The sequence below is a fragment of the Miniopterus schreibersii genome, assembly GCF_964146895.1.
Source record: "Miniopterus schreibersii genome assembly, chromosome: 9".
In the NCBI taxonomy this organism is placed as follows: domain Eukaryota; kingdom Metazoa; phylum Chordata; class Mammalia; order Chiroptera; family Miniopteridae; genus Miniopterus; species Miniopterus schreibersii.
In genome coordinates, this window is record NC_138118.1 from 56,532,943 (window position 1) to 56,560,231 (window position 27,289).

The following is a 27,289-nucleotide window of genomic DNA, read 5'->3' on the forward strand; positions in this document are numbered from 1 at the left end:
AAATAATGTTGTGCTTTATTTTCCCCAAGGGCTTGAGGGTTAGCTGTTTCCTCCCACTTAGCTCTTAAAAATAAAATTATAAGAATAATTTTATTCTCTCATTATAAGAATAGAACTACTTTTTAAATAAATCACTAATGGGCTTAGCCAAAGGAAAACATCTTACTGAAATAAGTGATCTGTTTGGGTAATAGTAGTAGCAAGAGTGCAAATAGATCCCTGATTGATGAGTAATTTCCCTAAAGTTAATTCTGTTGCCTCAGTGTCCCCCTGTGCTAGCTCCTCCCCACAGTGCCTCTCATGGTAGGTCAGACACCATCCCCTCCTGCTTGGCTAGTTTCCTTGCCTCCAGTCTTGCTCCCTCCCTATTTCTATACACGTGCCCTTCACCTTTCTGAAATGCAGTTATTGCCACATCATTCCTCAACTTAAATCATTTCATTACCTTTCATCTCATACACCAACAAATAGTTCAAAATAAAGCCAAACCTTCTTATGTTTATCTTTAAAAGCCTGAATATACCAATTCAGTACTTCTCCTACCTCATTTCTTACCTTCCTCTGCTTTTATCTCTACTCCACTTGTAACTATATTCTAGCTTTATAGGTTCCCTTCTCTTGTGTACAAATTTTTGTACATGCTCTTTCCTTGAGCTGGAACACTCTGATAACCTTTACTATTTAATGAATACTCTTCATCTGTTATATACTAGTGACTAGGGGCATGAGGTTGAAAATATTATTAATTAGTGGTTAGGAGATGCCTCTCTGACAGCATGCTCCTAGATTTGGAAGAGGGAACTATATCCAACATCTAAAGAGATGTGGTTCCTGAGTTAGGAAATAGTATGGAGTAGAAAATTATGTAAAAGAAAAAAAGTTAGCATTGCTGAAAAGCATTAGAATGGGGGACCAGAGTAGAGAGAATGATAGAAAATGAAGCTGAAGGCATATGAAGTGTCTAAATCGTAAATAGTGTCACAGACCATTCTGATTTTGGATTTTTTCTCAGATTACTTCTAAACCACTGATAAGTTTTAATCAAGCAAGAGGCTTAATCTGAAAGATGTTTTGAACTGATTGCTTTGTTTTCTTTGTGAACAGTGGATAGAAGTGAGGGAGGGTGAAAGTTGCTATGATATCCAGGAAGGACATGATGATGGCTTGGGTTAGGGTGGAAGCACTGAGGGAAAAAGTGCTATTCATGTAGGCTATAATTTAGAGGAAGAGTCAAATAGGATTTGCTGATGGATAGGGAACTGAGAAAAAATCACCTTGCATTTAGGCAGAGAATTTCAGAGACTGACATTTTTCTACAATTTCTTTTCTTCTTTTTTTCTCTGGAACGAAAACACTTGACAGACAAGAAGCAGTAATAGATGCCCTAAGCTTACTACTCATTTATTTTGACAGCTTTTCACCTTATTAGAGTTTAGCCGATCTCTTGACTACCCAACTTCATTCATGAATGGTTTCAAGTTGCTTATTATTTATATCAACTAAATAAAGTGGACTACAGTAGATGATCTTGACAGGACAGTGCAATTGTCTGCTTGCCAGAAACTTATGACTCACTTTCTCCTCCCAGCCCGTCCTGTAGGCCATATTCACTGTCATCATTCTTACTTTCCTCAAGCACCATTTCAATTCATTTTCTCTTCTGCTCCACATGGTTGTCATGGCCCACTATGTTCAAGATCAGATATATGTTTTAGGTTTAGTTTCTCTCTTCTCATGCATCCCATATTTCAGGTATAAGTAGCTCCTCAGTGTGTCTTGACTACTCCAACAGGATTTTACCATCCCTTTGCCTTTCTTTTCAGTCTTCCACAAGGTATATTAGAATCTTATCTCCCTAACAAAATTCTATCATCAGGGCTTGGAATAGCAATAATTCATGTGGTTAAGAGAACTAGCTAAAGAAAAATGGGCTAGAATCCTTCCTCTGTTACTCTACGAATGTGTGATCTCTGGCTAAGGGCCAATTACTCTTTCTTTAAGATGTGGGAAATAATAGTATATACCTTATACTTTTGTTCTAAAAATTAAATGAGATAATGCATTAACACATTTTATAACAATGTTTGGCATAAAATAAGCACTAAATTAAAGATAGGTATTAATATCTTTATTAATGTTCACTTTAAATACTATAACTATATCTGAAAAACCCATGACATAAGTTTGAACAATCAACTTGAATATCATATTATTATTGCAAATGTTTGTGTATATATATATATTGTGACATACACATACATCACTATATATATATTTATATATATCCATACATACACATATTTATGACAAAAAATAACCTCTTACATTTTCACTATTGTAACAATTTGTCTAAATCTCTTAAAGAGTTCTTATCACATTCTGCTGTGCATTAATATTGTGGATGTAAATAAACACTCCATAATTTCCCATGTTAAACGTTTTCTCCTGTGCCCTACACCCAGTTCTTAAAGAACTTGTTCATATCCTTTTGTCACATTGTTTGTACCTGCAACTCCTGCTAAATGAGAGTTAAGTCACGGCTCTTACCCACTCTTTCAGAGGTGATTGGAAGTTGGATAGAACCTTGGCCCTAGTTTTGCCAAGTACATTCCTTTCTTCCAAAATTAGAAATCAGAGTTAGAGAATCTGTCACTTTGGGGCATAGTAAAGCTCGAGCCTGGAGTGGCCGTTTTCAGGTCTAATATATTCCAAAATAGAGAAAGGCATGCTGGGGAGAGACAGAAGAATGACATTTGTATGCTCAGAGAAGAGATGAGAGATCGTGCAATCCTTGATTGACAGATAAAATCATCAGTTCATAGTTTCTTTGCTCTTGGTGTCAGTCCCTTTGGTAACTTAGCTATACTTCCTGCCAGGTCTCTGAGTTGAGACACCCTGTACCCTTCCATGAAATCATCCCTAGTTTTAGTAGATCTCTGTGACTAACAAGTAAAACCATCCTTGTTGGAGACCATGTGCACATCTCACTTCCCTTTGAGTGCCCTTAGCTGTGTGAGCATCTTTTTCATCTCTTATCCACAACACTAGCTTCACAGAATAGTGGTAACAACCTGGATAACTCTCAGTTGTTTCTATCACTTCTTAATTATCTTGAATTTATCACCATACTGCTCAGAATACTGGATCGGACTTATTTAGAATGAATTTAACTAATTTTCTTTGAGAATTTTGGTAGCATTTTAAAAAACTCCTTAAGATTTTTTTTAAGATCCTATATTGCAACAAACCTGAGTTGGAAATTACTAAATTGGACTGAAATGAAATAAGGAACATAATTGGCTTTCCTTATAGTAAGTCACATGCCTTTGGAAAAAGCAAAGATGCTTCCTGGTTAGACTCTTACTCTAGTAAATGATAATTTTCTGAAGTTGAACTGTATCCCAGAGGTTTCATTGTTAACCAAGCAGAAAGCAGATGTTTTTAAGTTGTTGGCACAGAGACATGATAAATTTCAGATGCTAAATCCCAAATGAACATTTCAGAGCTTTCATAGATGTACATTTTTAAAACGATAGTTTATGTAGAATAGAAAATATAACTTTTGAAATATAATTTAAAAGCCTTGGCCCTGTGAGCGTGGCAATGTCATGATTCAAGGGAGAGTCAAGATGGGTTGCAAAGTACATAAAGAATCTACCAGAAAAAATAAAGTATAGATGTTATGAGCTAGGACTTGGGAGTCAGGCAGCTTGGACTTCAAATAAATTCTATAAAATTGTTTCTTGTCCTCTAGCTGTAAAATGGGAGTGATAATAACAGCATCTATATCACACATTTGTTTTGAAAATTAAAGGAAATATACTTCAAGCAGTTGCACTTTTAACTGAGCCTTGTACATAGTACTTTGACATCATTCCTTGTTTTATGTGTTTGCTCTTATTATTATATAATTGTTAAACACCTTAAACAATTCAAGAAAGAACACAGTGATCACTAGGCAATTTGATTTAAATGTGGAAACTGAGAACTGAGTCTGTTTAGATTTTCTTTTGGCTAAATTGTAGGAGTTTATTTATGGCAGTAGCAAGATCAGGGTCAAATGTTCATCAGAGTTCAAGGAATTGCTACATGATTCCTAAAAAAACTAAGCACAATTAGGTTGTGTTCGCAAGGAAGGAGGCACCAGGGTGTAATTTTGAGTAAACAGTGTACCTGTCACAATGAACATTTCCAAGGTAATTAAGTGTTCTTCCTTAGTGTAGATTTTTCTGGTAGCATGTGTTTTATTAAATATTTGTATCATAATTTATTTAACCAATTTTCTATAGTTGGACTTTTGGATTGTTTTCAGTTTTTCACCATGATAATAAATATGATACACATAACTATTATATGTCCCCAAGGGAAATGAAGGCTAAGAGACTTGAATCTCCAGCAGAGTATTTTATATATTTATATATTTTTTTATTTCTGGATTTTAATTTTCAAAGGGAGATATTTTTCAGCTCACTAGTAATTACTTGAAGGCTCATGTGAAATCTATTTACTTATGGTATCATACCTGAATAATGATGTGCGCTTTTTTGTGATCTCCATGTTTACTTTGATCATTTGTAAATCAGCTAATGGTTAGATACCTTTGTTTACGATAATTAAAATGTATGGCCTTCAAGTAAACACTTCTTATAGATTTAACAATTTTGTGTCCAAATTTTGAATTACCACTGTTAATAACATTTCGGGAATTTCATTAAAAAATAGGCTAAATGAAATAAGGGGTAAATAAAGAGCGTCATTAAATAGCTGCTGATAACTGAATTATCTAAATAGATTTTATCTCCAGGCATAACTTGTCTCTAATCAACAACCAAAAATTTCAGTTACTTGCTTTATCACATTAACCAAATATTCCATCTTAGCTGTATCTTCATGATATTTTTCAGAGATTTAAATATGAAAGCAGGTAGAATACTGCATAAGGAAGACAATAAATAGGAAGAACCCCATGATATCTTTACCAAGGCCTAGAATTCCACCCTCAACTTTGCCTGTGTCTCACTCAGCTCTTATTCCGCCCAACTCTTGCAATCTTTATTTCAACTTTACTTTGATTCACAATTATGAATTTTAATTTTTAGTCGCTTAAAATGGCCTCATCTCAAATGATGGTCTATTTATTTTATCTTATTTTCTAAAAGTGTTAAAAACTGTGATATTATGTGAATGGTCTCAAGAAAAGTAAAATTTTGAGGTTACTGATTTGTTAGGCACCGAGTTTGAAGAATTCTTCTCTGTGCTCACATATTTCTCAAGGAAACAAAAACAGCAAAAATGTGCAGTAGACCCTCACATTTCAAATTTTAATTCAGCTAATTTCAGGACTGAGGATAAGGAAGAGACATATATAAAGTAATAAAATATACACAGCTTTACACATAGTTGTAATCTGGTTATCATTCCTGAAAAGAAGATATCACCGGCAGTTTGAATTGTGGTTAAGATCAAGGACTCAAGAATCAGACAGTTGTTGTTTTTTCCCCTAAACTTAATTCCATCAATACTACAAGAAACAGCTTTTGTTCAGAGGAATAATTATATCTGAACGAAACATTTCTAGAAGTGGAATTGCTGAGTCAGGGCAATGATACATCTAGAAATATAATGGCTATTTTCAAATTACCCTCCTGAGGGATTGCATCAGTTTACACTTGCCCCAAGGTGAATGAATGTGTTATTTCCTTGTTATTTCAATACTACTGCATATTACACTATAAAATATTCTGATGTTGTTAGTTTGAAAAGTGAAGAAATGGGGCTCTTTAATGATTGCATTATATTATTTATCAATGAGGTTATTTTATTTTTAAAAGTCAGAGTGAATCCAAGCATCATTTCTTAGTGTTTCTGCATGTCAGCCTAAAAATTTAATGTAACACATTTGTAGATATGAAATACACTAAGAATTATGCATACAGTTTTAGAAAAAGTATTGGCATAACTAAAAATATTCTTTGTTGTTATAATAATTTTAAAATGGTGAATAGCATTTATCAAAATGTTAACTCATTTAAACCCTGGCCAAATTTTATACAAATGTTATAAATTTGCATAAGGGCACACTTATGTTATATTCTGTTAATTGATACTTTTTTACTGAAAAATCTGAGAATGGCTAATTTTATAAAAATGTGACTCAATATTTTGAAAGTTTAAGATTTATGATGTATCTTACCATTTCAAATTAAAATATAAATTTGATCTTAGTTATACTACATTATTTGAAATACTTTTCCAAAAACTGTTTGCAATCACTAAAAGAAAGAACATGTGAAAGACTATTTTTGAGTGAAAATAGCTATGACTATTGTTAAAGTTTTGTTCAAATAATTTAAATCTTAAAAGTAATACATTGCCAGGGTGAACCTGGGTGAGTGTCTCTTGGATCCAGGACCTTCCCTTGCTTTGGTAGAAGGTGAGACTTTATTTGAGATATATTTTTAAATCCTCAAGGTGGAACTAGGGTTGAGGGTTGATAGATGCAGGCTAAGGCAAGAAGGGAGGAAAAAATAGGTGGCTGGTTTTAACTTTGGCTTTTCAGTTGGAATTGCTTTCTGAGAATCTGAGCAAAAACCTTGGCTATAGAGATTAAAGATGGCAGCGGACTGAGTAGAAGCTACACTGACACTCTCCCAAAACCAAACTGGAATTATAACTAAAATATAGAAAATCCATCCTGAATAATCAACTGCAACTTAAGACAAGCTAGAGAGCACCCTCATAACCAAAGAGGAAAAGTAGAGACCACATAGAGACTGGTAGGAAGTGTGGAGGCAGGAGAGGGCTGGCTGGGCTCTCACAGGCGGCAGCTGAAGGTACAGAGGGAGATCTCAGCTGTGGCAGGTTCCCAGTGAGGACTCTGGGTCCTAAACCCCGTGCTGGACTTCTCAGCCAAGGACACCAGAACTGAGAAAGATGTCCACAAAACATCTGGCTGTGAAAAGCAGCTGGCTTTCTGTCTGCCAGGGAGAGATGGCTGGAAATGTGGGCACCCACTTAAAGGGCCAACACACAGAGTTTCGTGTGCAACCACTCACCTTGGGCTCCAGCAGAGGGAGGGCAGAGTGGACTGGAACTGTGTGAGGAGAATCTAGGGTTGTAGGCTCTGGAGATAGAGCTCAGAAGGCCCTTCTCTGGATTCCTGTGTCATTCCCCCATACAGCAGAGGACATCTTTCACAGGTAGAAATTTACCTTCTAAGCTGCTTTTGCTTGAGGAGGAAGCAATTGCACCACTCTGCTGGAAAACCTCTCACCCTACCCCTTGGAGTTTCTACATCCTGAGGCTCATTAAGAGAATCAGATTAATCATCCTGCAGGCAGAGGCAGACTTCAGAGTGCTTTGAGTATTTGCCTGATCAGCTTTTGGACCCAGACCTTGGAAAGCAGACTTTGGTGTGTATCTTGGTCCTGTCCAAATTGCACCTAGCTCCAACAGAGGGGACCTCAAACTATGGGTTGTTGATAGCTCTAAAAAGGGTACTCAGTGCCAGTCACAAACAGCATCTGACATTGGCCTGCGCCAGAGACTGTCCAAAAAGACTGAGAGACCTAGTAGGCCTACCTAATACATAGAAACAAACCCAAAGAGGCAGCCAAAATGGGGAGACAAGCCCCAGTTGAATGAACAAGAGCAGTCTCCAAAAAAAGATCTAAATGAAATGGAGATAAGCAATCTATCAGATATAGAGTTCAGAATACTGATTGTAAGGATGCTAAACAGCATGAAAAAATATATGGAAACTATGAACGAAATTAAGACTGACACAGCAGAAATAAAAAATACTTTAGAAGGAATAAATACCAGATAAGAGGAAGCCAAGGATTGAACCAGTGAATTAGAAGACAGGGTAGAAAAAAATCACTCAATCAGAGATCTGAAAAGAAAAAACAAAAAAGAGGAGGACAGTCTAAGGGATCTGTGGACAACATGAAACATAATAATATTTGCATTATAGGAGTGCCAGAGGTGGTTGAAAGCAAGGGTTAGAAAACCTGTTTGAAGAAATAATGGCAGAAAACTTCCCTAACCTGGTCAAGGAAAAAGACACACAAGTTCAGGAGGCACAGAGTCCCAAGCAAGAAAAATCCAAAGAGGCCCACACCTAGACACATCATAATTAAAATGCCAAGAATTCAAGACAAAGAGAGAATATTAAAGGCAGCTAGAGAAAAGCAATCTGTTACCTACAAAGGAGCCCCCAAAAGGCTGTCAGCTGACCTCATCAGAAACTTTACAGGCCAGAAGGGAATGGCATGAAGTATTCAAGGTAATGCAAAACAAGGATCTGAAACCAAGACTACTCTATCCAGCAAGACTATCATTCAAGATAGATGGTGAAATAAAGAGCTTCCCAGACCAAAAAAAAAAAAGGCTAAAGGAGTTTATCACCACCAAACCAGCATTGCAGGAAATGTTAAAGGGACTGCTGTAATTAAAAGTAGAAATAGAAGAATTGCAAGAAATATTAAAGGGACTGCTATAAAAGTAAGAAGAAATACAGAGAGAAAATAGGCACAAAGAATTAAAATAACAATAAATAAGGACCTATCAATAATAACCTTAAGGACTTTAAGGGAGTGATCAGCAGTAATAGTCATAGTGGTGGACTTTAACACTCCACTGACTTCACTGGATAGATCTTCCAGGCAAAAAAAATCAACACAGAAACAGTGACTCTAAATGGCACACTAGAGCAGATGGATTTAATTGATATTTACAGAACATTTCACACCAAAGTTGCAGAATATACATTCCTTTCAAGTGCACGTGGTTCATACTCAAAGATAGGCCACATGTTAGGACACAAAACTAGTCTAGAAGTTCAAGAAGAATGAAATCATATCAAGCATTTCAGATCACAATGGCATGAAATTAGAAATCAACTACAGTAAAAACACTCAAAAACATTCAAACATATGGAGGCTAAATAGTATGTTATTAAACAATGAATGTGTTACCAATAAGATCAAGAAAGAAATCAAAAACTTCCTGGAAACAAATGAAAATGAACACACAACAACCCAAAATCTATGGGACACAGTGGAAGCAGTCCTAAAAGGAAGTTCATAGCACTACAGGTCTACCTCAAAAAGCAAGAAAAAATTTTGGTAAACTAATCCTACAACTTAAAGAATTAGAAACCCCCCTTGTGAAGCCATCCAGACCAGGGCTTTGGTTTGCTGGGAATCTTTTTATTACTGCTTCTATTTCATCAGTTGTTATTAGCCTATTCAGGTTTTCTGATTCTTCCTGATTCAGTTTTACATGATCTAACTCATATGTGGAATCTAATAAACAAAATAGACTGAGGAACAAAATAGATCCTGAGACTTCAAAGCATGGAACAGACTGATGAATCTCAGTGGGATGGTGGGGTTGGGGGAGTGGATGGGGAGAGATAAATCTAAGAATTTATATGCATATATGCACAACCCATGGGCACAGACAATAGTGTGGTGAAGGTCTGGGGAGGTGGTGGTTGCGGGGTTGGAGGGGACCAATGGGGAAAAAAGTGGGGTTATCTGTAATACTTTTAACAATAAAGATAAATAAGTAAAAAAAAGAGAAAGTAATACATTTCCAGTCAAATTATTTCCTTATCCAATAGGCAGCAATTACTGAGAAAATAACTAAAGTGAATTACAGAAACAATTGTTATAAACAGGGTTTTTAGTTATATATTTTGTAAAAACAAAAAAATAAGTCTAGGAAATGAAAAATTTGAAAGTAAATACTGTTCTAAAAATAAATAAGTCCAAGTTATTAAGGAAATAAAGAAATCAAGAATCAAATTAAGGGAAAAGTTGCTTGCACAGCCTTGCCTAAGGTCCATTTGTTTTCAAGTATATACTCAGCTAAAATCTCAGTTTTCCAAGCTCTTGAAATTAGCAATGATGCATGTGATATGTTTTCCACAATGCATTTAATAAATGGAGTTATATTTTTGAAAAGCAAAAACAGAAGAAAAGTGTTTTGAAAGACTACTTATCAGTTGCTGACTCTGCTCCTATCCCAGAGTTGGCCCTGCTTCAGCCTCCAGGTCCCAACTTGATGCATAAAAATGCTTCACAACCCCAGGACAGAGGACATGCTGTCTTTTTACCTAGCATACAGCTGGTGGTTCAGACTCCACGCCCAAGACCTGCTTTTTCTTACTAGAATTGGCCTAATAAATCCTTTCTTTTATAATGTCAAAGTTAAGTCTTTGCAACAGTCACTATATGACATGCAAAGTCAAAAGTATTTATTATATGACCCCTTCCAAATTGTCACCCCTTCCAGAGTGAGTGAGATAGCTCTGTCTCTTTAGTTCAGGATGAGGGAAGTGCTTAGTTCCATATTTACACCAGTGCTTAAGGGATTACTTGAAGTATTCCTATTAAGACGTTGACTTAGCTTAGCTTTAGCATTCCCAACTTCCTGCAGGAAGTCTGACTGAACCAAGTCTGACTTTGCTAACAAATCAAGCCTTGAGTATTCTCACTGAATAAATATCCTGCAGAGTTATTAAATGCACAGCTTATTTTGGAATTCAACAGATTGTATCATCTCTTAAGTCAAGAGTGTCTAGATGTTCCAATAAAAAGGATCATCATATTTGAATAACACTAAAAAGACTCATTGGCTTTGGATATATATATATATATATATGTATATATTCCCCCAAAATGTATACACACACTTTGAATAATTATAAAGGCAGCGCTTATTAAAATACATTTCATTTTCAAAATTGAGCTATCAGCTGTTAAAGTGTGTATACATATTTTGGGATTCTATATACATGAAAATAGAGTTATACTTTGGTTGTTGCCAGGGCAGGGGGTCATTAGTCAATATAGCTGGTCCAGAGGCAGCCACAGCATCACTTGTCTGGTTTTGTGCTTTTCTGCGCCTGGAGCTGAAATACAACTGAGGCTAGATGCTATCTTTAGGGCGGAAAAGGTCAGTGGTGTCTAAACCTCATGACCAGGGATATGAAAGATCAGGGGCCCAGACCGCATGTCCTGTGATATGCTAGGGGAGGATAGGTTACCCTGGAGGTGAGGTTCTTGTTTTCCCAGTTTAGCCCCTTGCTAGATATCTGGGGCTTTTTGCCCTGATGAGTTTCTGTACCTGACCCATTGTCCATGCTCTGTTTATGTCTGTCTAACTGCCTATGTGAGAAACACCTCTCACAAACATCAGAGAGGTGTTACCAGACAGCCCCCTGTGTCAGTGGGGAGAACTGTCCCCAACCTTGATCCTTGACTTCTCATATAAATGAATTTATAGGAGAGACCTTGATTGTGTTGTGATTAAGCCAATTGTATCAAAGCAATTAAAGCATGAACCTTTATTAAAGAAGCAAGGCAAGCACATCTGTACATCTAGCTTATGAAGCACAGATGGGCTCTCAGCTAATCTGAAGAGCAAGTTGAGTGAGGGTCGAAGGCCTTATATACTCTCCTGTCTGTAGGTCTCAAATTTCCTATGCTTAATGTTTTGGTATAGAATAATTCTCAAGGTCCCTTTTTACTTTGTTGTGGCCCTCCCAGAATTCATGAGAAGCACCTGGCCATTTTCTCTTGCCAAGCTGGCTTCTCTGCTTAGGGAGTAACTGTTCTTTTTCCCCCCTTTCTCCTACCCCCCCTTTCCTGCATTCTCTTGTTAGGGGAGCTTTTAACCATTTACTCCCAGTTGTCCTTGGCTGGGGAAGATAATGGCTGGTTATTTACAGCCTGGCTATAAATTGCCCACACTGTTTGGCCTTGATTTAACTTTTCTGTCTCAGTTTCCCTACTAACCTTGCCCTGGAATTTTCCTAGCTCCTTACTGCCCTGTAACACCTATAACATCAGTACTGTGGTGTGCTTGAGTATAGATTCTGGGTTAAGAGAGTAAAATAAACCTATTTGATTTAACACTGCAGCCAAGTTTCTGACACATGTTGCTCAACTCAGTCCTGATATCTTTCGCTTTATAAATATCAACTCTGTTTATTGGGTCAGAGTAATATGATCCAAAATTCAATTTTACACCAGAACCTAATTTCATTAATTTCTTATTTCTGATCGGCCTCTATTTTAATAGCTTCTTCTCAAAGACATTTCTATTTCCCAACAACATTTAGGCAGGAAATTGAGGAAATCTCACAAACCCTTTCCCTTCACTCAGACAGCCTTAGTTTGCAGATATGTGCAGATTAAATACTTCTGCCTGCAAAGTTCTCAGCAGGAACGCTGACCCTAAAGGGTTCGAAAGAGTGAGAAGGAAGAAGTAGAAATCAAAAGAGCTTTTAAAAATCAATATAATGTTAGGTTGTATGAGATGGTGAAATACAAGAAATTGCTCTTAAAGAAATAGCTGTATGGATGCGCCCGGGAGCATTAGGTTGTTTTCTTTATGAACTGAATGGGGAGGATGTGACCATGAAGGAGTCACACAACTGGGACAGGATGCTGCAGAGTAGATAATAACCTGCCAAGTAATGACAGCCTCCTGACAGCATCCACACAGTCTTCTGGGAAAGCAGAGGTTCTCCATGGGATTCTCTTAAGGTTAACATTTAGACTCTTCAGGCCTTGTGCAAAAACACTTATTTCCTAGAATTTTCCCATAAGGAATGCAAGTAATTCTCTTGATCTTTAAAAAGAAATTAATAAAAGATTCCTTAAGGTCTTGGTCTCATCCACATGTGACTGGGGGGAACGGTGGAGATAGAAATGAAAACTCACACAGAAAAATATCTTAACAGGTCTCTTTTGATACTGATTCTAACTCTACCTTTTGATACTTGGAAGTATTTCTAAAAGACGAAGATTTATAAAATTCAGTTGAGCATTTTTTTTGTATGAGTAGGACTTTTTAAAGATAAATTATAAGTAAGGTACGTGCTGGACCAGTGATTTTCAATGGGTATGCTGAAAGAATTTTTAAAATATGCAATACCTGACTATTTAGTCAGGGACTACCTATTTTCCCTTAGGCTATCAAAAAAATGACAATAGCCAACACAACATTAGCTGTTCAGTGTGATTGAGCAAAATTATACCTATTTTTTTTGCCCAGCTGATGTGGTTCAGTGGTTGAGCGTCAACCCATGCACCGAGAGGTCACTGGTTTGATTACTGCTAATGCACAAGCCCAGGTTGCAGGCTCAATCCCCAGTAGGGGGCCCCCATAAGGGGTGTACAGGAGGCAGCTGATCGATGTTTCTATCTCTCCCTTTTCCCTCTCTAAAAATCAATAAAAACATATTTTTAAAAAATTATACCTACTTTTTTAATCAGATCAGCAAAAAAATACAATATATTTTTTGGTGTGCCACAGAATTTTAGTAATTAGTTTATGTGTGCCATGAGATAAAAAAGGTTGAAAATCTATGTGCCAGACTGTAAAGAATGCATGTAACACATTCTGACACTCCATTTTTTCTCTAAGGAAATAGTGACAATTTTGAAATCCTGTTTTATGAGGAAAAGTGTCTGGTTTTTCCCAGCCTAGAATCTTTCTTGTGTTTCTCACATTGAAGTTATTCTTCGTGGTCTAGACTGTGATGAAATGCAAAATTACTTTTTCTGAGACCTTATTAACAAACTGTTAATCTATCAAATGTTTACTTAAGTCATAATCTTTAATTAATGCATTTTCATTAGCTCATTCCAGAAATGCTGGACTTCTCCAGACCTGAACATAGTCTCTACAGATACTTCATGGGAATTACTATTATCCTAATATGGCAGATATGTTGTTATCACATGTGAACATGAAGAAAGGTAGAGATTAAAAGGCCTTTGACTTCTACTGACCCAGTCTTAACAGTGATTCCCATTTATTCATCACCAAGGACTTTCTTTGTAATGCTGTTAATTATTTCACAGCAGTAGTCATTAGAGATGCTGGTTTTGATATAGTATCAGCTAATATTTTTACCTGATATAATCTGGCTTTCCAAGGCACTACAAACTTTAGTTTTGGTGATGCCATGGTGCAGAAAATAAAACTTTCAGTTTAACCAAATAAAGGTTTGTGCCTGGTATTGCAGCTGACTTAAACCCTGACCATAATAGCTAGAGGATGGAAGGATTTGGGTAATTTCTGAGAAGTAATGAGAACACTAAAGCTGTCCATTTGCCATTTGAGGACTTCTCAGGGAATCCTGGCCCTTGGAAGTGGTAGCCTGCCTGGGACACATACCTTGAGCACCTGAGTATATGTGCCACCCTCAGCCATGTTGAGTTAAAAAAAAATTATTTTACGTGACCCACACTTTTTTAGATTGTCCTAGAACCTAGAAACTTCCCCAAACTAGTGATGAAGCAATGGAGTCTTCGGGCTGGACTATATCTCTCGTAAACATTGGACTCAGCCAGTAGAGTAGTCCAGAAATTAGCCTGACAAGAAATCTCTAGGTCCTGATTGTCACAGCACAGAGCAATTGGATTTAGAGTCCAGTAATATATTCCAGCACCTGTATGAAGAAGTTTCCAGATCCTGTTGTAAAGTATTTAACTTGTGAAGAAGAGTAGAGAGACAGTACCATTTTTTCTTACCCACTTGGCTTGCTTGTGGCATGATGATCCTAGCAGCAGGGCGTCCCATCAGAGGGAATATGCTCAGATGCATTCATTCTAGAACACGGACGTGAAATCATCCTGGTTACTAGTCCACACTGTAGCTTCTAAAATGGGAGACTTTTAAACCATATTTTAGTTCATTTTATTATCTGTGTCTGTATAGCTCCCAGATCACATAAAAAAATAATGACAGGCAAAGTAGCAGAAAACAAGAAAGGTCCCATTTTGACATAGAGAATCTTTCTGAGAAATAAAGACTTTAAAAATGTTTTTCATATATTTTTAATTGATTTTAGAGAGAGCAAGGAGAGAGAGCAAGGGGGGAGAGAGAGAGAGAGAGAGAGAGAAACATCAATGTGAGATAAACATCAATGGGTTGCCTCCCGTACGACCAGGAATCGAGCTGGTGGCCTTTTAGCGCATCAACCGAGCCACACTGGCCAAGGCATAATAAAGACTTTTTATATCATTTTACTCTCATATCTTGATCATATTGTTCGGCCCTCTCCTCTTCTAGGTCATTGTTATTGTCCTATAAATGTCTTTCAAATTATTTTGATAAAAACATTTCCAAACATTGAACAATATCCCAAACTGGATAAATTTTAAATTCACAAACTGAAACTATTATAAATGTCTAGAATTTTACATAAATATTTCTCACTTTGCCTTACGCTTATAAATATTAGACACTGTTTTCAGCTCCCAGTTCTTTTCTTCCTCTCTCCTTTGGTGTCGATCGAGTCATTTAACCTTCTATATGTTTGTTTCTTTGCCTCTAAAACAAGGTTAATCATTTTGACCTGGTGCGTTGGGGTCTTGCTCTGCTATGAAGAACAATGCTAATGCCAGCAAAAGTACCCTGGGATCTATGGATAAAAGTGCAGGATGGAAGGAGTTATTCTGTTTAAGAGAGGGAAAGTAGCTACACTTGAATAAATTCATTTCACATGCATGTTCTGCTTCAGTGAACTTGAAAGGATAGTGGTTCCTGGAGTGGGCAGATGTGCACATGCATGTTCTGACTGGTAAGCATTAGCATCAGGAGCACTGTTATTCCAAACACATAGAGACTCACTGACCTGATCAATCTGCCTCGTCATTTATCTGTTCACAGCTGAATTAACTTGCAATGCAAGTGACAAGCATTCTTCTTGGTAGTTAGGGAAATAAAGATTTCTTAGTTTGTGCTTTTAAAATGAACCTGAGAAGAAAATTAAATACCAAATATTTTATAAGTGTATTTTAGCAAATATATCTCCATAAGCCTTCTTTCACTTATTGCAGAGAAGATATGTAAGGACTCCTTTCTTTAACTTGACGCCTGCATCAGCCCTTTATTGCATTACTTTTGATCTTGGCAAAGACCACGGTAGCCTCTCTTCAGGATCAGGAGATCATCTGTTCTGCCATTTCTCTTTTAAATGCCTTAAAAAAAAAAACAAGGACATGGCCTACATGTCCGTATTTCCCTCTAGGAAATACTAGCTGTCCACTCTTCTACTCTACTTTCCGATTGAGATTAATTTTGGATAGTATTAACACCCAAGGGCAAACTTCAAATGAGATTTATCAAAGAAAAGTATGATAAAAAATCATACTTTAATCCAAAATTTATCATTTTTGTCAGTAGTGACATATGATCTTAAACTTACAGAAATTACAAATGGTTCAATTAAACAGTATAAATTATTTCAGGCCAGGGTGAGGCATGCTTCCTTTTTCTGTCTTCTTCAGAACATACCGCACCTACCAGCTCTGTGAAACTGTCCAGATGAAAACCACTCAGACCCTCTGTTTTCACTAAGAAAATGAACCAAGTTATCCTAATTGCTCCCCGCTGCCAGTTAAAAAGAGCTCCAGTTCATCCTGCTTGCCAAAGCCCCATACAATCTGACTGCCCCTTGCCCCTAAACGTGGCAAGAGCTCGTAGTCACTGAGCACCTGCGGTATGTCAGGCGCTGAGCTCAGCCCCTACCTTTCCCCACTCCAGGCACTCCAAGGACTCTACCAGGTGAGTACTGACAGCTGGTAGAGTCACAGATGTGTCAACTGAGGTTAGAGAAGATGCAGTACCTTCCTCAGTCTCCAAGCTAGTGAGTGACAAAGACAGGACGCAAACTCATGTCTGACTGATTTTAGAAGGCCCGTCTTGAAACCCGCACTGTGTTGTCTGCCTTCCAAACACCTCTTGAACTAGACGCTTTGCTGTATCCCTGCTGCTGTTAGGTGCTACTTACTGTCTGTCTCCTTCCCTCCCTCTCCCAGTGAGGTTCAGCCTCTCGCCTGCTCTCGCCTGTTCACCCTGAGTGCCTGCTGACAAGCAGCTGATTACCGAGCTCCCCATATTCTTTGTAAATGTGCAAAGGAGCATTTTTTTTAGCAATTTGTTTGTCTTTCATTGTTCTCTGTAAGAGCTTACCTACTAGATACCCTCAAAGAACTTTCATTTTTTTCTCTAACTGGTTTATTTTTACTTTAAACTAAGTAAGATTAGTGACAATTACATTACATGCCATTGCTTAAGTAAATGCATTTTTTATCAGATCAGGAGAAGAAAAGAAGAAATGAGAAAGCCCAAGCTAAACTATGAAGTTGGCCAAATTTGACCTCTGGATTCTTAGAAGTTCTCCTACCTATCCACGGTCAAACGATCCTCTTTTCATTAGACAAGCCAACTTTTGGAAGGGTCTTTTATAACAGGCATAATCCCCTGGTGTAACCTTTTCCAGAAGTACAGTGTATGTGACCTTTTTTTACTTTTTTCTTTTAATCTCTTCTTTATTTTAAAGTTGTAGCTTGCTTTTTTTATCCAAGCTGACTCCATCTTTTAATTCCAGGGTTTAAAACATTTACATTTAATTTGATTAGTGATATGCTTAGATTTTAGTTCTTACCTTGCTGTAGGTTTTTAAATTGTCCCATGTATTTTACCTTCCTTTTCACTTTTTTCTGCTTTCTTTCGGATTCACTACATTTAATGATTTCCTTTTATCTCCTTTGTTGTTCTATTGGCTAAACACTTTGTTTCATTATTTCAATAGTTGTTATAAGATATATAATGCATTTCTTTAACTTATCACAGCCTACCACCAATTGTTAATGTCCTATTTCATGTATAGAATAAGACCTTTCAACTTTGTTATTTCTCCCCTCCTGGATGTTATGCTATCAGTGTCAAACATTATATTTATAAATTTGTTATAACCCCTCAAAAACATAGCTATTGTTTTGTTTAAACAGTCTAAATACACTTAAATAATAATAAATATGTCTTATTTATTTTGCAGTTAACATTCCTGGTGTTCATTCTTTTGTATCAGCATGAATGTCTATCTGGTATTATTTTCTTTTTGCCCAATAATATTCTTCAGGGTTTCTTACTATGTGGGTGTGCTGTTGTTGAATTCTTTCAGCTTTGTCTGACATCTTTGTTTCACATTCTTTTTAAAGATATTTTCACTGGGTATAAAATTTTATTTCAACTAGTCTAATTTTTTTTTCAGAAAATTGAAGCTCTTTCTTCACTTTAGTCTCACTTGTATTGTTTCTAGTGGGAATTATTCTGCCATCTTACTATTTATTTTTCTCTATAGAAATATGTCATTTCTTTCCAGATGTTTTTAAAAATTTCTCTTTTTTTCCTGATTTGGAAAAATGTGACTATGATGAGCTTTGGATGTAGTTTTCTTCATGTTTTCTGTCCTTGAGGCTTGTTGAGAGATCTGTGGGTTTATAGTTTTCAGAAAATTTGAAAATTTTCTGCAAATCCCCTCCCCCTACTGTAGAGACTTTAATTACGTGATTGTTCAATAAGTCACCATCTTTCCTCTACGCTTTGAACATATGGGATACAGTTGTGACTGCTTTAATTCACTTTTCTGCCAACTATAGCATCTGCATCAGTTCTGTATTGGTCTTGATTGGTTGATTATTTTTCTTATTTTTAGCTGTTTTCCTGGTTCTTTGAACACCTGGTAATCTCTGATTGGATATTAGATGTCATTAATTTTTTCTTATTTTTGCTATTTTTGTATTTCTATAAATATTTTTGGATTTGGCTCTGAACCACAGCTAAGCTACTTAGAATCAGATTTATTTCTTGCTTTTGTGATTTGTTAGGCAAATCCAAAGTAGTGCTCAATCTATGGTTAATTATCCTCTACTGAAGGAGAGCCTCCTGAATTCTATATTCAATGCCCCATTAGTTCTTACAGTTTTATTGGTGAGAAATGACACTATTCCTGATGGTATGTGAATGCTAGGTACTCTTGCTTTTAATTCTTTCAGCTGGTCATTGTCTTGGCCTAGAGTAGTTCACTCCCACACATGCACTGCTAATCAGTATGCTGAAAACTTAAGGGGATCCATATGTAGATCTCTGGGTGGTGTTTTTTTTCTCTCTGTGCAGTCTTGAGCACTCAACATTTCCTACGCCATATCTATGGCTAGATGTCATTAAACAAAACCTCTTCTTCCAATTTTCTGTGTAATTCTTAAAAGCATTTTAACTGCTGACTTCCTCAACACAACAAATCTTCACCCTCCACCCCCCAATCTGTCTTAACTTTTCCTATATGCTTCAAAGTATCTGATATTCACACCTATTAAGAAAGTCAATGCTATCTTATATAAGTATCTGTTCACTTGTCTGTCTCCCTTGAAGGGAATATAATTGATTTTTATATTGCTATATCCTCATTACATACTAGGAGTTAACAGTATTTCTTGTTGGATGAATGAGATAGAAATCTCAATCATGTCTATAACTCAGAGACTGAAGTGCAGTCCTGGAATCTGGGAGATTAATGAAAGAAACAGCTATATCTGGAAGTTTCAAACAAGATTCCAATGAGTTAGGTATCAGGTAAATGATTTAATTTCCTCTCCTAGGCTATTTGGGTTTACATACTAGTAATATCAAATATTAAATTAAAATAATATAGAGTATTTTATATTCAGTAGTAACTGAGAATTTTTAAAAAATCCCTCTCCTTTTACCAAAGTAGACATCTCTCTTTGACACAGTTGACTTGCATTTTATATGGGCTTTTAAATTGTGTAGGAAATTTTCCAAAAGGTCATTGCTCATAAAATAAGCCTTCACTCCAAGAGCTAGATTATTATACATGTGGAGGCTGAGGAAGTATGAGTAGGAAGCTCAGCAGAAATGGGGATTTTATAAGAGCCTCTCTGTCTCCCGACCAAGGCTATCCTTTAAGGCCTGGACTCTTGTTTATCAACTCCAGAGAACTGTTGATCTTTTTTATGATAATATAAGGGCCATAGTTTTATTTCTTATTTTTATGTTTGCCTTGTATCCCATTTATTTTTATTTCTTGAAATTTTCTATTTTTTAGAATGCTCTGAAATTTTTGACAAAAATTGAATTTAGAGTAACTTTACTGTTTTCCCTGTAGCTGTTTCTAACTCTATGAAACTCTGTTCTTTGTGCTCAGGATTCTCTCTTGAAAGGCTGACCTGCCTCCTTTCTCAGATTCTTAGCCTAGAAGCATTTTTTTGGCCACCATCTCCCAAGAGCATGTTCTCTTTCAAGGGCGAAGCTAATGATCATTAAAGGGCTTGGCCCTTGCTCTGTGGTGGGAAATAGCATTATTACCTTACTTGGTAGCTTGTGCTTTTTGCCATTCCTGGGAAACATCTTTTATAGTTGATTTGGGAAATGGAAACAAATTAAATGGATACAGATTTCAGGTAGTTTAAAGTCACTTTGTACAGAGTAAGAAAGGCTAATCTTCATATATACTCTCAATTCAGGAGTATGCCCCATACTGCAAGATACTCATTTGATTGTGGCTGTTTCTCAATTTGTTCAATATCATTAGGTGTGTTTAGTGGCAGATTCTGAAGTAGAAATCCAAACAGGTAATCAGTATAATACAATTTGCATGTAAGTCAGTTGTTTTTAGAGAAAAAATTAATTTAAAAAAGTGGTAGATCAATTTAAACCAAGTAAGTCCAACCCTCTATCCTGAGTTTAAATCCCTGACCCATTTTTGTCCCCTTGGACACAATATAGAAATTTGCATTGAATAAACATCTCCACCAAAATAAAAAATGAGTTAAGAATCACCTTCAGAGCTTAGAACAAAACTTTTCACAGTAACGGCCTCTCTTCACTAAAACAAGCTCACTTTATCCAGTGTATTTAATAACATCAATTTTTTTAATATTGTTTTTTTTTTAATCCTCACCTGAGAATATGTTTTTATTGAATTTTTAGAGAGAGAAGAAGGGGGGAGGAGAGAGAGAAAAACATCGATGTGAGAAACATCATCGGTTGTCTCTAGTATGTTCCCCAACCAGGATCAAACCCGCAACCTAGGTGTGTGCTCTGACCTGGAATCGAACCCACCACCTTTTGGTGTACAGCAGGACCCTCCAACCAACTAAGCCACCCAGCCAGGACTAATAGCATCAATTTTTATAAATCAGAGTATCTTTTACAAGTGAGAGGGCTGGGGGCAGTGGGTAAAAGCAAGCGCATCCCGTAACCTCCTCTCCCTTCATACCCGTTTATATAGTGCACACTTTTTCCCATTTATATTTTTCTTAGGCACACACATTATTAGAGTTATGGAGCCAGAGTGGCCCTAGCAAGGACTGAGGGGGAGCTTTGTAGCACATTTCTGTAGTGATTGTGACAAGCTTTGATAAATCACCCAGCTGACAACTAAATTTATCTTGGAACAGAGAAGAGCAAGGAGGGGGAAGGCACTGCTGCTCTCCCCACCAGAAAGTCACCTCTGCACACAGGACACATTTCACCAGGAGCGCTGTGGGGGAACAGAATATATTGCTTATGTATAGCACCCTTTCTGGTTTTCTCTTTGTCCACAGAGACTGAAAGAATTAAAGCAACGGGAATTTGCTCGAAATGTAGCTTCCAAGTCATGGAAAGATGAGAAGAAACAAGAAAAAGCACTTAAACGGCTTCATCAGCTGGCCGAGCTCAGGCAACAGTCGGAATGGTAAGAGTTAGAGGTGTTTTAGGTTGTTCAAAACTCTCCAACCTCCGGGGAAATTTCAATGATAAATTTACCTGGTTCACTGCAGCAGCATAAACAAATTATAACTAATCAACAGATATGTCTGAGGGCAAGTGTTCCTAACAGTGAAAGGTTTATAGATTAATTAGTTTGGCATCTGATTTTTTTCCCTTCCTAATATCATTAATTTAATGTGCTCTTTAATGAGATGATCCAAGAACGATCCAAATATACTAGCATGTATTATATCCAGTTGGTTTAAATGGACCTATATAGCTTTTTCGTAATTAAGTTTTGTAGTAACAATCTTAAAAATCATAAGTAACAATGTATCATTTTGGGGAGGAAATAAATCTTCTGTACATTTCCCTATAAATACCTGAATCCATAATAAATGATACTACCGTTACCTGGACAAATAAGATATAATTAATGCAGTTAAATTAGCCATTTAAATTGATAATTATAACAAGGCTACATTAACACATTCTCGCAGTTCAAAAATAGAAGTTTTACGTAAGTCTGGAACTGCTGAATATTTCCAAGTAATGAGATTCTTACTTGAAACTCAATAAAATTTGCAGATTTTAATTTGTGTTCATATGAATCATAATGTTGAATGCTAATGTAGCTAATTAATGTAGTTGACAGCAACCTGGTGAATTGTGAAATTCATAACTTTGTTTAAGTGAAAAGCAATATACATGCTTAGTGAAATAAGCAGGTCAAAGAAAGACAAATACCATATGATTTCACTTATATGTGGAATCTAATGAACAAAATAAATAAACAGAATAGAAATAGATTCATAGATACAGAAAACAAACATGGCTGTCAGAGGGGCAGGGGTGGAGGGCTGGGTGCAAAAGGTGAGGGGATTAAGTAAAGAACACACACACACAAAATACCCTCACAGACACAGACAACATGGTGATTATCGGAGGGAAAGGGGTGGGGCAGGCAGAAGAGGGTATAGGGGGATATATGGTGACGGAGGGACACTTGACAATGGGTAGTGAACACATAACACAGTGTACAGATGATGCATTATAGAATCGTACACTTTAAACCTATATAATTTTATTAACCAATGTCACCCCAATATTCAATAAAAAAAGAAAGGCAATATACAATAAACTTGGGAGGGAATGACTCAATCATGGTACCATAAAATATTAGACCTCAAGTTTGATTATAAAAAATATTTATTTTTAGGATTAATTATGAGTAAAAACACAGTACTAAGCTTATATATATTCATGTGTTTGTACATGAATTATCTTAGGTTAATTTAAGTTATGAAAATACATAAAATATAAGCATGTTAAAAATAAGAGAAATTTGGTAAGAAGGAAAAATAAAGGTTGGAAAAGCATGTATCCGGAGGTGTGAGGTTGATACAAACCCCATGCTATGAGGTCACAGGACCAGCACACACATTTCGTACTGAGCTTTTTACTTTAAAACACACTGAGGATCTTATAATATTTTATTCAAACCCAGTGTGAATAAGATATTAGACAGTCCTTGTTAAAACGGAACTCAGAAGGAAACATCGAATGGTTATTATGGTACTTTGCAAGAAAAAAATATATAGGTTAGATGTTAATTCCTGGGTGATTAATTATGAGGTGCAATAAATCAGATTATAAAAGAAGGACAAGGCTCACTATAGTGAGACACCTCTTAGATAGGTCCTTTAAGAACATCCAATAGAAAATCCAAGTAGCCTTAATAAGCATAATTTTGGTTATTTTTTTTAATATAAAAGTTGTCATACCTCTACATTTCTGCTCACTCATTCCATATTTTCTTTTGGGAGAAACAGACAATGGATCAGAAGAGCCTTCATAATGATGACGGTGATGGTGATGATCCTTTTGTTTAAAAGTTCTGAGTTTGCAGAGCTACCCATTGTCCTCCAAATTAAATCAAATTTAAAAATCACCCTATTGCGGTTACCTGTCCCTCTGGAAATCTTATTAACTAAACAATAACAACCTAAGCATAACCTGTATAGAGTAGGCAGGCCTAGATCCCCACCTCTTCATATTGTTAAGAAAACAGTAGGTGCTTAGATTTCTAGCAACAGAACTTGGGAGTAGGAAAATTATTTAATTTTTTTTTTTTTTAGTACCCAAGATCTGCCTTCCAGATAATTTTCCTCTCTGCTTAAGCTGCTGCCTCAGGGCCCAAGGGAAGTCACTTAATAGAATTATTAAATATTTTCATTCTGGCAGCTGATTTGACAAATGAAAGTAAGAAATAAAATTTTTAAAAAAATCTGTATTACCCCTTTCCTGGACAACTTTCTTTGTCCTTTATTCTCATAACGAGGACTTCTGAGTAGATGATACAGATAACAGGAGGATTCTTTCATGACCCTATGGAAAAGACGTGTGAGTTTAATAGTAGTAGGAATTTTTGTATGAGACTGATTTTTAAAATGATGGCAGAAACTGTTAATGGATCTTATAAAAGACAGCCTTTGGCCATCGCTTGGGTAGTTCAACCCAACTTGGTTTCTCAGACAGACCAGTTATTGTATGCAGAGAGGTTCAATCTGTTTGTGAACTTCTATATGTGTAAGTTTAAGTATAGTGCAGATATGGGTATTTTCCCAAATTTTAAAAATTGTAGGACCATTCCCTGGCTGGTGTGGCTCAGTTGGTTGAGCATTGTCCCTGCACCAAAAGGTCGCCGGTTTGATTCCTGGTCAGGGCACATGGCCAAGTAATGGGTTGAACCCTGGTCAGGGTGCATACAGGAGGCAACCAATTGATGTTTCTCTCTCACATCTATATTTCCTTCTCTCTTTCTCTGTCTCTCTCTCTCTTCCTCTCACCCTCTAAAATAAAAATCAATTAAAACATTAAAAAAAAATTAGGACCACTGTTCTGAGAATATGAATTTCCTAATATAAGAGCTAAATAATGTGGAACATTAGGAAATTATATCATGTAAAGAAATCATCTTATTTTGATGTTTTGTTTCCTGTTTGAAAAGTATATTTTTTGCACAACAAAGAATTAAATTACGTGTGTATTGAGTTGCCACAAATTATAATTTTCGGAGAACTATTGGAATGGACAATTCATTAATTGTCACATTTTTATTATAAACAAAAATAATTAATCAAAATCACAGACAGAAACTGAAGAAAGTTCTAGAGGAAGAAGTGAAATCATAAGTGAGGATATAACTATAAAAATTAAACCTTTAATTATATTATGAGGCATAAACTTGTATTTAAATAATAGAATTTAAAACATCACAAAAATAGAAAGTTAGGATTTTCCAAAATAATAAAAATAAATTAGATTTAAGATAAAGGAAATTAAAGCTTATAAAGCAATGGGATCAAAAGTTTAAAGCACAAAATAAGAAGTGCAAAAGATTAATAATGAAGATAAAATGTTAAAATTCATGAAAAAATATAATAATAAGTGTACATTGGATGATAAAATAAACACAAAAATTAAGGACAGGGAAAGCCAAATATACAAAAACAATAAGAGCAAAGAGCTTTCAAAATGCTTAAAAGAATATAAAGGGAAGAAGCTTGCACATTAGAAAGATAAATGGTAAAATAAAACAGCAATAAAAAAAGAACATTTAGACTAACGTAAGTTAAAGCAAGAAAATGCACAAAACAATACCAGCATAATAAGCAAAAATATTATTAAGGAAAAATATATAGGAAAAATATAAAGATAGTAAAATATCTACATCATAATGGAATCAGGAGGAGTAGAATGATAATATTTTTACACCAGGCTTTTGGAATAATTTCTGCTAAGTTTAGTGCAGATGATATCAGATTGAATGAAGTTCTGGAGAAGTTTACTTAATACAGAAATATAGCTCCTACTTAATCCAAAGTGAGGCTACAAATATAGAAAAGAATCTCTTTGGTAGTTAGGCAAAATTCAGTGCTACAGAAGTTTCTGTACCTCATCCCTCTGTCCCCAGGCTGCAGGCACTTTAAAAGACCAATAACTATAGTAAATCTCATGCTCCCTATTTTCCTTTATAAAATAACCCATACATCTTAGAATGTTTCTCTTCATTTCTCATGACAAAGATGTGTAAATACCTTCTCTAAAGGAAATGTTTTAAAAGATTTTAAACAGGAGATTAATGTAATGAGTAAGAGGAAAGTGTTTATTACAAAAGAGTTACAGTAAATAAAAGAATGTAGTTTTATAAAATTTCAAAATTTAGAGGACAATCTGAAATTATTGAGGACTGAATAGTGGCTGAAATTTTTGTTTGTAAATTTAAATCCAGATAGGCATGGTAAACAACAGATTGGACATTGTAAAATTTTAATCGGTAAAATAGAAATTAAAAATAAGAAATTTGTTCTGAACTAGAGAAAAAGACTAGAGACCCTAGAGTACTGAGGGAAATAATAAGATCTGAAAATATATTCAGGAGAGTCAATAAAGTTAACACATAAATCCCAGGACAAGAAAACAGGAAGAGAAGATGCAATAATCAGAGAAATATGAGAAGACGTTTCTGAGCTGAATAAAGTTGAGTTGAAAGTGCCCAAAAGCACTGGCAAAAACTAACCGAAAGAAGTTGATCTGTAACTATGGTCTGGTAAAGTATTATAGATATATGATTTATTATATAAAATAAATATAAAAATATGGTCTATATAATAAATATAATAAAATATTACACTAATAAAAATGAAAAATTATAAAAATTTTACAATGCTCAAGCTGATGCATTTCAAAAATGAATAAAAGGAGGCTGATTAAATATGTCTCTGTAATATTAAATGCGTGGAAAATGAAGGAAAGCACATGAAATTTGGTGGACAAAAGAAATGGGAGTCCAGAGCTCCACGCTGATTGGCCAGATAGTCGTGCCTGAGGGGATAGGAAAGGCTTTCTCAGGCTGAGGGCTCAGCATGCACTCTTCTTCGTTAGAGTTTAACTACATGTGGGAAAGATAGCAAGTTGTTATTTTAGTATTTTATACATCAGCAACCAATGACTAGATAAAAATAAAATAAAACTCTAAAATGGAAAAAAGCAAGCACACACACACATTGAAGCATGTGGAAAAAGAAAAAGAAAAGGGAAAGAAAAAAGAAAGGCGGCGAAAAGCAATCAGATAACTGATGAGACTTGTACTGTCTTCCCTCCATATGACCTTGCTTTGTAGTAGAGGTTCTACAGGTACAACATTAAGGAGATAATTTTAATTTAAAGAGTTGCATCTTTTATGTATCTTTCTGTTTCCCATTTTCTACCTGAATTACCAATTATGCTCAGTAAAATGAATAATCTTTTCAAAGCTGCCAAAAGAAAATATATATGTACAAAAGGCAGAAAGAAAATATTTTGGTGAGTAAGAAGCAAAGGAAAAGATTTCAAGGTAATTGAAGATATTGAGATGGCTTGTAAATGTGCGTTACTTTATTATACATTTATTATAATTAGCCAAAATAGTGACAAGTCATAAGGAAAGAAGTAACCACCCCTCTTCAAAAGAAAGCAAATATAAAGGAATTTAGAAACTGAGGAAACAAAAATTATAAAATGCTAGAACTTATACAAAAAAAATTAAAGATATATTTTTATACCTTGGAAGTGACAACTCCATTTAATTTCTTATTTAATCTGAAAGTACTGATCGAAAAACTCTTTGTGAAAGAATGATAAATTTTTATTCCAAAAACTG

At 35.7% G+C, this 27,289-nt stretch overlaps 1 protein-coding gene across 1 annotated transcript in view; it reads left to right on the plus strand.

The window, feature by feature from the left end:
* Positions 1–27,289, plus strand: part of ZNF804B (zinc finger protein 804B) — a gene marked incomplete at its 3' end in the record, with an annotated part of 418,502 nt that overhangs the window by 387,237 nt on the left and 3,976 nt on the right. Inside the window, exon 3 of the mRNA XM_081146467.1 lies at positions 21,441–21,571. Coding sequence (XP_081002593.1) covers positions 21,441–21,571 — 131 coding nt within the window. The remainder of the gene's footprint in view (positions 1–21,440; positions 21,572–27,289) is intronic.